At 32.6% G+C, this 9,735-nt stretch overlaps 2 protein-coding genes across 2 annotated transcripts; both read right to left on the reverse strand.

Moving 5' to 3' along the window:
* Positions 1-3,793: 3,793 nt before the first annotated feature.
* LOC108462959 (uncharacterized) lies at positions 3,794-6,232 on the reverse strand. Its single transcript, XM_017762877.2, has 4 exons — positions 5,809-6,232; positions 5,186-5,253; positions 4,754-4,988; positions 3,794-4,629 (listed from the first exon to the last, which is right to left on the reverse strand). Exons 1-4 carry the CDS (start codon positions 5,906-5,908, stop codon positions 4,160-4,162), a joined length of 873 nt encoding a protein of 290 aa, XP_017618366.1. The 5' UTR covers positions 5,909-6,232; the 3' UTR covers positions 3,794-4,159.
* Positions 6,233-7,051: 819 nt separating this feature from the next.
* Positions 7,052-7,849, reverse strand: LOC108463669 (mavicyanin-like). The gene is made up of 2 exons (XM_017763564.2): positions 7,596-7,849; positions 7,052-7,531 (listed from the first exon to the last, which is right to left on the reverse strand). The coding sequence occupies exons 1-2, from the start codon at positions 7,792-7,794 to the stop codon at positions 7,146-7,148; spliced, it is 585 nt and encodes a 194-aa protein (XP_017619053.1). The 5' UTR covers positions 7,795-7,849; the 3' UTR covers positions 7,052-7,145.
* Between the last annotated feature and the right edge of the window lie 1,886 nt (positions 7,850-9,735).

Raw genomic sequence — 9,735 nt, forward strand, 5'->3', positions numbered from 1 at the left:
TGATCTCAACTAGAGTTATGTCTATTGATTTTGTAAGATCAAAAGATAACATTGCGGATACGCTAACCAAAGGGTTAAACCGAGATCAAGTTGATAAAACATAGAAAAGAATAGGACTAAAGCCCATGAATATTTAAGGCGCTATGTGAAGGAAAACCCAACCTAGTTGATTGGAGATCTCAAGATCTAGGTCCAATGGGACAACTTACTTGTATAGATATTGTGAGGTCACTGTAGGGGTACTTATCCTGAGTCCATTCCTATGATGAAAACGGTGATTAAAATGTAGAAAAGGTTAAGCAATGCTTTTAATGACCATTGTCTATTTTGGTGAAACGGACAATGTAAGTCGCCTATGTGAGAGTGAAGTGGAGCCGCTTCAAGGAAACTATTGAGGCATAATTCTCTAAGCTCTTGTCGAACCAGAGGATGTTCACAGCCATATGAACATACCCATGAGAACCAAAAATATAGTCAGGGAGGTATTTGCGTGAGGAATATCATCGTTTACACAAACGGCAGAACAGTTCAAGGATATCGTGTCTACTGGTCAACTAGTAAAGTAAATATACTTTTACAAGGGAAGGTTCAAGGGTTGATGCCTACCTATCCTATGCAAATATCGAACGTAGAATCTATCACTTTTTTAAGTTTTGAGTCTCGTTGATCCATCAATTTCGTTCATGTGGAGGATTGTTGGAAAATAATTATTGAGTGATGAACGATAATTGTATCTCTTAGTTTAATATTGCATTTTTCCATACAATTGTATCTTTTGAAAAAATGTATCTCTTGGTTTAATATTGAATTTTTTTCATTCATTTTCTCTATTCACTCATGTCTATTAATTTTTCAACAAATCTCTTCATTCATTTCCTCTCCTCTATATAAAGCCAAGTTAGAAGATTTCAAAAACATATCATCAAAACTATCAATATCAAAAATTCATTCTAAATTTATTTCTCCTGGTAATAGAGAAAGGCAAGATTGTGTTCGATTGATCATTGTTATTGTGCTACTAATGTGATCATTTGTTGTTGTATCTTGGGAGACAGACATCCAATGTTACTCAAAACACCAAAGAGAGGATGAATCTATCTAAAAGAAACTATTTATACAGGCCTCTACAAAATTCTTCTTCTAATTTTAACTTTGTCCAATTACAGGTATTCTGTTGTGTTACTGCTACTGCATTGTATTGCATTATCATTATTACTGACATATTAATACTACATATGATATCAAATTTTCTTATAGCTATAATAACAGTAAAAGATTCAACCAAGAAAGGTGTAAAAAATTCCAATTCACTAATTCAATTTCTTCTAACTTGATTTTTGAGATGTGACAGTTTATGCTCCTTTTTCTATATAATTTGGCATGTACTTAGGAATGTTATTGTGGATTTTGTGTTATCAATGTATTTTGAAATTTTCAATATGAGTTCTATTGAATGGTAACACTCAGCTTAAGAAAAGTTGTGTTAGTTTGAAAGAAGTAAATGAAATGGGAAAGGTTTTATGTTCATTATATATGTTTATGAAATTGTATGTATGTATATTGAGAAAGTGTTTTGATTATGTTTTGTTTGTGAAATGGTGCCATTATTTGACATATTGGTTAAAATATTAGCAATGTTTTAAATATTATGTTGGTAACATGTCTTTGACAGGTTTTTTAGCGAGAACTCAATGGCCAAAAATGCATTTAGAGTCATTTTTAAGGGTAGGATTCTATCATGCATAAATGACATATTTTTGCACCACATAGCTGTATGTCGTACACGAACAAGTGACACATTCGTGTGAACTCTATAAATGATGAACCATATGTATACACAGTTTACAATTGTCACATGGGTTGGCCGCATGCCCGTATTATTACTGTAGCTTTGATCATTTAGGTTTCCACATGATTTCAGTTTGTTACATAGCCCATCCACACAGTCATGTGAATTTATTTGAAGGTTTGCAAATTTGACCCACATGGCCACAATGAGTTACACAGTCTAGTCACATGGCAGTATGTCTCCATTTTACACCAATTTGCTATACGGTCTAATCACACGGCCGTACAATATTTGTTGAATTTTTGTATCTTGATGCACACGGCTTCAGAGAGTTACACAGCCCAAATACACGACCGCGTAACCCCTGTTTTGCATTTTTGTCTTTACCTTTTTGGAAATGTTGAAATTTAATCCTTATTTGCTTTAGGGTCGACTTTAAAACTTTAGTAAGATCGGTTAAGACTCGGATTAGTTGTGAATTATATTGTGCATGGGTTATGCAATGCTTTTATTGTTTAATTAAATTTATTTTAAGCTTAAAATGTATGTATACTATTCTATTAATTGTTATAGTATCTTATAGCTCGGATCCAATAACCGGACTAAGTGAGAGGTATTACAAATAATTTTAAAATTATAGAACCATTAACAACAAAATAGTAAGTATTTAAAAAAGGAAATTTTCAATGTATTAATTGAAGAAATTTTAAAATAAAATAAAATAAGACATTAAAATAAACAAAGGGTAAAATGATGTTTTAAAAATAAAATATTATTATAATTCCTTTACTCTCACTTTCAGCCAACTTGCGTACTAAAAAAATTTGAAAGAAAACGTGAGAAAGTGAGAGATTTTTCCCTTCACTTTCCCTCCCACGTATAAAATAAACAACAATCCATCCAATTATAGGTAGCATTTGGTATTATAGAAAGTGTTTACTTTTATTTGAATTTAATCAGTTGGAAAGTGATTTCAATATTTTTAATATATCAAATTTTATTTACTTTTATTATAATTTAACTTTTTGGGGAGTTACTTTCCCATGAAGTTCATGATAATGTAATTTCTATAATAAAAGGTGAAAAGTTACTTTCCAATGTAGATTGGAAAGTTTAAAAATATATATTAAGATAAAAGTAACCCTATTTTATAGTATTAGTCTATTAATAAAAAGTTATTCCTCGTTCCTCCTTACTACTTGATTTTCTCTACTACTCCAACGAATTCTTCAAAAGTAAGTTTTTATATTTTATTTTTATATGTATTTAATAATCTATATATTATATTATTGACATATTATATTTATTTTTATTGCTTCTTTCTCCTTTTTTTTTTTTGGTATATTAATTGAAATTTTAATTTTATTATAGTATTTATAAATATTTACTAACAAAAGGAAAATATAATATCTAGATTTAGTTTTAAAATTGATTTGATCAAAAACTGTTTTGCTTGATTTACCTTTGAATTATGATTTATTGTATATCACACATAATTTTCTGGAATAATTTTCGAGAATGAGCAAATAATTAGCAACCCATTTAAAAGTAAAATAGAATAAGACAATTTAAAAGTAGAATAGAATAAGACAAGTGTGACTAATTTCAAAGCACATTTAGAAATAAAACAGATAAGAAAAATGTTTTCAAATTTTAAAACAGTTATGTATTATATTTAAGTAAATTGTGTTTTTTTCAATATTCAAAGTAAATTATGTTACACTGAGTTTGAAAAAATGTAAAAGATTATCAATTAAATTTTAATTTTAAATATTTAATCTAAATATTTATTAAGATTAAAGTTTAATATAAAATTAAATACATAAACATTTTATTTTATTTAATAATAATAAATTCGTAAATCATAATAACTAAAAATGATAATATAACTTTCTTAATATTTTAATCAATATTCTCCATGCATATCAGCCATTCTAAAGTAATTATCTTGACAATCACGTTACATTCAAATTATAGTATGAGAAAATAGAAAAGGAGGGATAATTTAATACGAAAACAATCACTAGCTTATAAGCAAAAGTTAAGGACATGAGGTAATCCAGAAAGACAAATAGCCCTGTGAGCTTTTGTCAAGAAACAATAGCAAGATTACTATAAACAATACAATCCTTTTCTGCTATCCAACCCCAAATAGATTTCTTGTTGAGAAGCTTCCCATTCTAATCAAATACCGCCACTAGCAACCACCGTCCCCTCCATTTCAAACACACTTTTAAGATTAGTATCATTTGTTTTGCCTTGTTAACATCCTCATATACCTTGTGAATCTGAAACCTTTGTGGACCAGAGATACCCTGCAATGGACCCCCTGCATGTGAAGCAATGCTGAGATTCGAAGACACATTTGAATTACAATGCATCGACATCCTCTTCATCACTGTCACTCATCTCAAACACTAAAAATTTTGCCCGACATAAATTCTTGCAGCATAACAGTTTGCCATCTCTGATATTGCTAAGAGGAGTTATAGGTCTTCTTTTATCAGAAATTCTAATGTTATTCGATGCTAGGATAATTCGCTTCCCTACTCCACTACTTCCAAACCTATCTCTTCGAATTCTGGTGGTTCGGTCCACTGGTGTCAAAAACAATGATTGCTTTGGGGGTGTTCGCACTGTAAACGGCGCCAAGGCACTCGAGCAGTAACCATTGTCCGCTTTGGTTCTCAGTTGCTCTTCTGGTAGACCCTGCATGGCTCTACCACTGCCTGGAGAACTTGGATGTTGGCTCACTCCACTGCAGTTCAATAGGCATCCATTGATGACACCGTCAGCAGTTATAGCTCTCGATGACGAACCCGAATTCCACTCTGCCGCATCTGCAGATTCAGCCTCACATAGTCAGAACTCAGAAGTGAAGATTAAGGGATTAAAACTTGAGATTCTGCCACTTGCCTCATTTTCATCATCCAGATACACTGAAATGTTACTCTTTTTTCTTACCTCTACATATTGTGGTCCCTTCTCTGGTATCTCGAACAAGAGAACCGGTTAGACGGTTGCCATCGCATTTATGATCTCCAACTTCAATAGCTGCAAAGTTTGATAAGCATGGACTGCCTGAATCTTTTAAAGTCCTTGCTTCAATATTGAGGAACCATGTTCCAACTTGATGCTGGAAAGCATACTTTATAGGCATAGAAGAAGGCAGATGATAAAAACATGATTTTCGCCTTACCTACTTAGAGACAAAAGGCAGAACATACAAACAAGTTATAAGTAAAATAGCAGAGGAAAACTATGCTGCTCTGATTCTTCATTATTCTTGAAGTACTGGTGTCTGACTCCGGTGCATTAGACAAGTACTTGTGTTTGAGAAAACAACCCGTCGATAGACATAAAATTAAGAAAGAAAGGATTGAATATGAACTTTACCATTAATGCATGAACTTCAATCTTTCCCAATTCAGGAAAACAAGCATGGTGTGTTCTCTCAAGTTCCCCTACACGTTAAGATTTTGGCACATATTAATAGAACTGTAATAACAAAGCATTTCATCTACAGTTAAATTATCAGAATGTCTCACCATGTTTTTAACACTTTGAAGAAGCTATCATAATAACCAATCATTGCATTGATAGTAATAGCGTTAATGTGTTGATCAAGTTTTTAAGTTATACAATTTCTAATCTACCAATGATCCATAAGCAGCAATCAAACAACACGAATGCAAAAAAAAAAAAAAATGCAATTATCTCACAATTCTGATAAACTATTTGGAGGGGGAAATGGGAAAGTGAAAATTTTCATATGGAGTCATGAAAGGGAGGATTTTCCGGGTATCAATTTTGTTTTAAATGACTATGATCAGAAATTCCCACTTCATATAATAATAAAAATGCCTTTTTTTTTTGGCAACTGATATCTGTATTCCATAAAGCAGCAACTTTGCAACTGGGAAACTGTAAAGAAAACCAAGAAAAAAAAAGACACTAATATTCAATGGGAATCAAGAAAGATGATGGGGTTTTCAGGTTTTTTTGTTCTGTAAGCTTACTGTGAAAATCTCCGACAGTGGTATTGGGAGAGACAGCGATGGCCAAGTGAGTGCCTAAGTTGGTGTGCGTGAAAACTGCTACCTCATCGTCAGATGCCATTCCAGGGTCGAAGCTGGACAGTGACAAACAACCTAGGACTTCATCAACAACAAAACAAATAAGGGCAAGTTGCTTTGTGTTGAGTTACTGTATCTTAGATTAAAAACACCTTTTCTTCTTCCTTTTTCCTTTTTTTATGGAATTTTTGGAAAGATTGAACACATTTTAAGTGACAGTTTTATGGTTTACTCAAGATTTTAAATGGGTTAATATTAGAGGCCAGTAGAGGGAGTTAATTAGCCCAGTGGGGCTGAAACCAGGAAGCTTCCAGCCTAGCCTGCTCCGTACTATGGAGCTTTGGACAAGTTGTTGATTGAGGCTACTGGGGTTGGCTCCAAAAACTTTGGTCTGGGTTTTATCATTGTCAAATGAATCTCCAGCTAATTGAATTCCAATATTATAATACTTTAAAAAATAAGTAGCTCGCAAGATTAATTAATAATTTTTAATTAGTATCGAAAGTTTTGTATTAGAGTTCATGTCAAGCTAAAACAAGATATTAAAATTTAAAGGAGGTTATTTTCAAAGGAGTCAAATTTAAATTTAAATATGAAAATCAAGTTTACTTTTATTAAAATCGTGTCCAAATATATTTTTAGTGTGAAATTAAGATTTTCTATGTTCAATGTATTAATACTTTCAAAATTCATAATTTATTTCCAAGATTCAAATTTATATATTCGTTTAATATGTTTACCATTAAGTCTAATAATTTTAGTTTTCTTTTTTCTTTTTTTTTTTTTTTTTTTTTTTTTTTTGGTTGTTAGCAGCCAATTAAGTAGATATCTGAAGTTGAATCCAAATTTTATGACTTGAATTCCTTAAAATCAAAACATTTTAGGACTTGAATTACACCCTAATCTACATGCATCACGGATATTTAATAATTTCACGTCTTTTTAATCCCAATTCCCTATTCACATTATAACTCAAAGCTCAGTGTAACTAGAATTTCATGGCAATTTTTAACCACTCCTTTCTCTACATTATTGCATAGAGAATTTCTTTTCGAAATAAAAATTATATTCTACGCAAAGCTTGCTCAACGTATATAAACTTACCAGAATGGGTACTAATGAAAGCAAAAGAAGTAAACTATTTGCAAATACGACATAAACAGTCTAAAAACATCAGAAAAGCACAAATAGTTTGTTTTTTAAGAATATCAAATGAAACCAACAATATATATATATATATATATATATATATATAGAAACAGTTCCTATAATATTAATAACTACATGAGCAAATACATGATAACCAGCATTCCCCCAAGAGCCGTCATGAAATAAGATGCAACCGCCTGCTTGATGGTGGAATTGTGCGGTGGAGGTCCCCAAATCGAATCCCAACCATCCCCATCGTCGTTGGATCCGCCATCTTCCATGGGCGACTGCGCCGGCTGAGGAGAGCTCATCGCAGGGTGCACCATTACTCGAATGATCAGTTTCTGACCAGCTTTACAGTGACCTCGCTCCCCGCTGATGAAGTAGAAAAACCCGTACCTATCGAACTCGAAAACAGTATCCCCATCTTTGAACTTAAGGATTGGGTTCGAAACACTGCAATTAGTGTAGCTTGTATGGTTCACCACCAACACTGAGTCATTGCTGTACTTGAAATCTAATAACACACAAGCAAACATAAGCAAAATTATATATCTATATATGTATGTATGTAAACTTACAAAGAGAATCTCCAACGTGAAACCGGTTCCTGGACGCCCATTCGTTGTAAGTTTCAGATTCATTTCCAGTTGGTTTAGTCCATCCTCCCTCCCCACCAACTCTGAACTGAAAAGAAGCAATTGCGAGGGTGGCCATGGAGATGAAAACCACAGAAAACAATGCGAATTTGAAGAGTTTTTGAAGTGAAAAAGAAGACATATTTTTTTTATCAAGAAGCTTGAAATGTTGTAGAATTTGAGGGAGTAGATAGATAAAGGTTGAGAAATCAAAGACTTGTTTCAAGTTTATAAGTGAAGCGAAAGTGGGAGATGGCAGTTATGTTAGTTTGCGTGGAGTTTGATTAGTGGGGTTCGACAGTTAATGACCAGATACTGATAGTGATAGTCCCACGTTGTTTTGAACTTTTTGACTTGGTCCTTTGTTATCTCCTGGATCCAACTTCAGTGTATGATCGATTGATTCAACGGTTGTGATCATCGAATAACGTTGATCACACTGACCAGAGATCATACACATGCTGGCCGTAGCAATTCTTGATCAGTTCATCTAATTAAACCTCTCCCTTAACTAGAATTCGTCTTAAAACAATTCTAATCCTTAATCAAACTTAAAACACTTTTTTTCTAAAAAAAACAAATTTATTTTAAGAATAAAAAATTATATATTTAAATTTAAATTCATCCTATCATATCCGAATAAAAGGGTTACATACTACCACACAATCACAACATGAGAATCAATTCCACCATCATAAAAATATACTAAACACCCTTAACCAATAAATCAAATGTTGGGGTTCTCTCGAATGCATTATTAGTGCCCATAACGTAGTTCCATGCCCTTCTCCTTTTTATCATTGCATGGAAAAACCATGTATTACGGTCATGTGTATGTTTTTCGTTGGATCCTAGATTTCTACATCCAATGCAATTAGTCATATTCCTTTACCAAGTTGATCACGCAACTCCTTTTCTCTTTTCTTTTCTTTTTTTTTTCTATCATCTTTCATCTCCAAGCTACTTTAAAGCAAAATAGGTTTATTGTTTAAGTGTCTTCCCTCCTTTATATTACCAAAAAATTTCTAATTCCAAATCCTCAAGGAAGAACCAGTTATTTTGATTTTACATGTTAATAATAAGCTAGTGAACCTACCAATGATTATTCCTACACTTTACTAACAGTCTCCTTGCATCGTGGATTGGAAATCCATGACTTCAAATTGGTTGGGTCTTCTTTAAATAGTAGTTTTAAATGTGTGACGTCCCAAAATCAGTTAAAATGATTGGACCCGAATATGACACAACACATTAGTCACCGAAATGACCCAAAACACAGCACAACATTTTTCTTAGACAATTAATTGTTCATTTACATGTTCAACTATCAGCGAAAGTCTCATGCATGCATAACTGCTCATACATAATCATAGGCAAATGTTTAGAACCTAGTTGCATGGTTTCCTGATGTATTTTACTAGAATTAAAAGAAGGGGCACAATCAACATTTCACATCCAAAACATGCGAACATACATGTAACAGAAAGTAAAAAAGATATATGCAGTTCTGAAATCTTTTTAAGAAAATTAGAGAAAGAATTATTTTAATCCGATTGGTAAATCTTAGCTAATTTTGTAGCATTAAGCTAAACACTCTCTAACATATCAAAAATGTCTCGTTGAATGGAGCATAACTTAACATCCCCTTATTTCTCCATCCTGTCCCAAGGCTTCAATTGCCCGATCACAAAACACAAAGGTGAGTACTCACAATCCTATGGCACGCCAACTATATCCAATGGTTTCAAGATATGACAAGGCCAAAATATTCACAATTACATATATTTATTTACTGATTATGCACATTTAGTCTGTTCACAACCAACATATTCACATTCATAACACATTCACATAGCATGCTTACCATATTCACAATTAAGGCACTTACAAGTAATAGCACAATGCTCAAAGAGCCACAAACACATTAGATCTCATGTATGTGCACTTAACCAGTAAATTATATATCATATCTTGAATTTAACCTATATCACATATTGTTTTAACACATCAACATCACACTTAATCTCAGTCGACATTGTTTTCGCAAAAGCATAGCAAAGGCAGTAGGAAGGCTTACTCTCGT

The sequence above is a fragment of the Gossypium arboreum genome, chromosome 13 (genome assembly GCF_025698485.1).
Source record: "Gossypium arboreum isolate Shixiya-1 chromosome 13, ASM2569848v2, whole genome shotgun sequence".
Taxonomy (NCBI): domain Eukaryota; kingdom Viridiplantae; phylum Streptophyta; class Magnoliopsida; order Malvales; family Malvaceae; genus Gossypium; species Gossypium arboreum.

Coding starts and splice junctions, on each gene's coding strand:
- LOC108463669 (XM_017763564.2), bottom strand. CDS start 7,794: ATGTCTTCTTTTTCACTTCAAAAACTCTTCAAATTCGCATTGTTTTCT. Junction 7,532..7,595: donor TCACGTTGGAGATTCTCTTT/GTAAGTTTACAT, acceptor GTGTGTTATTAG/ATTTCAAGTACAGCAATGAC.
- LOC108462959 (XM_017762877.2), bottom strand. CDS start 5,908: ATGGCATCTGACGATGAGGTAGCAGTTTTCACGCACACCAACTTAGGC. Junction 4,989..5,185: donor TTGAAGTTCATGCATTAATG/GTAAAGTTCATA, acceptor GTCTCTAAGTAG/GTAAGGCGAAAATCATGTTT. Junction 4,630..4,753: donor AGGGACCACAATATGTAGAG/GTAAGAAAAAAG, acceptor CTGAATCTGCAG/ATGCGGCAGAGTGGAATTCG.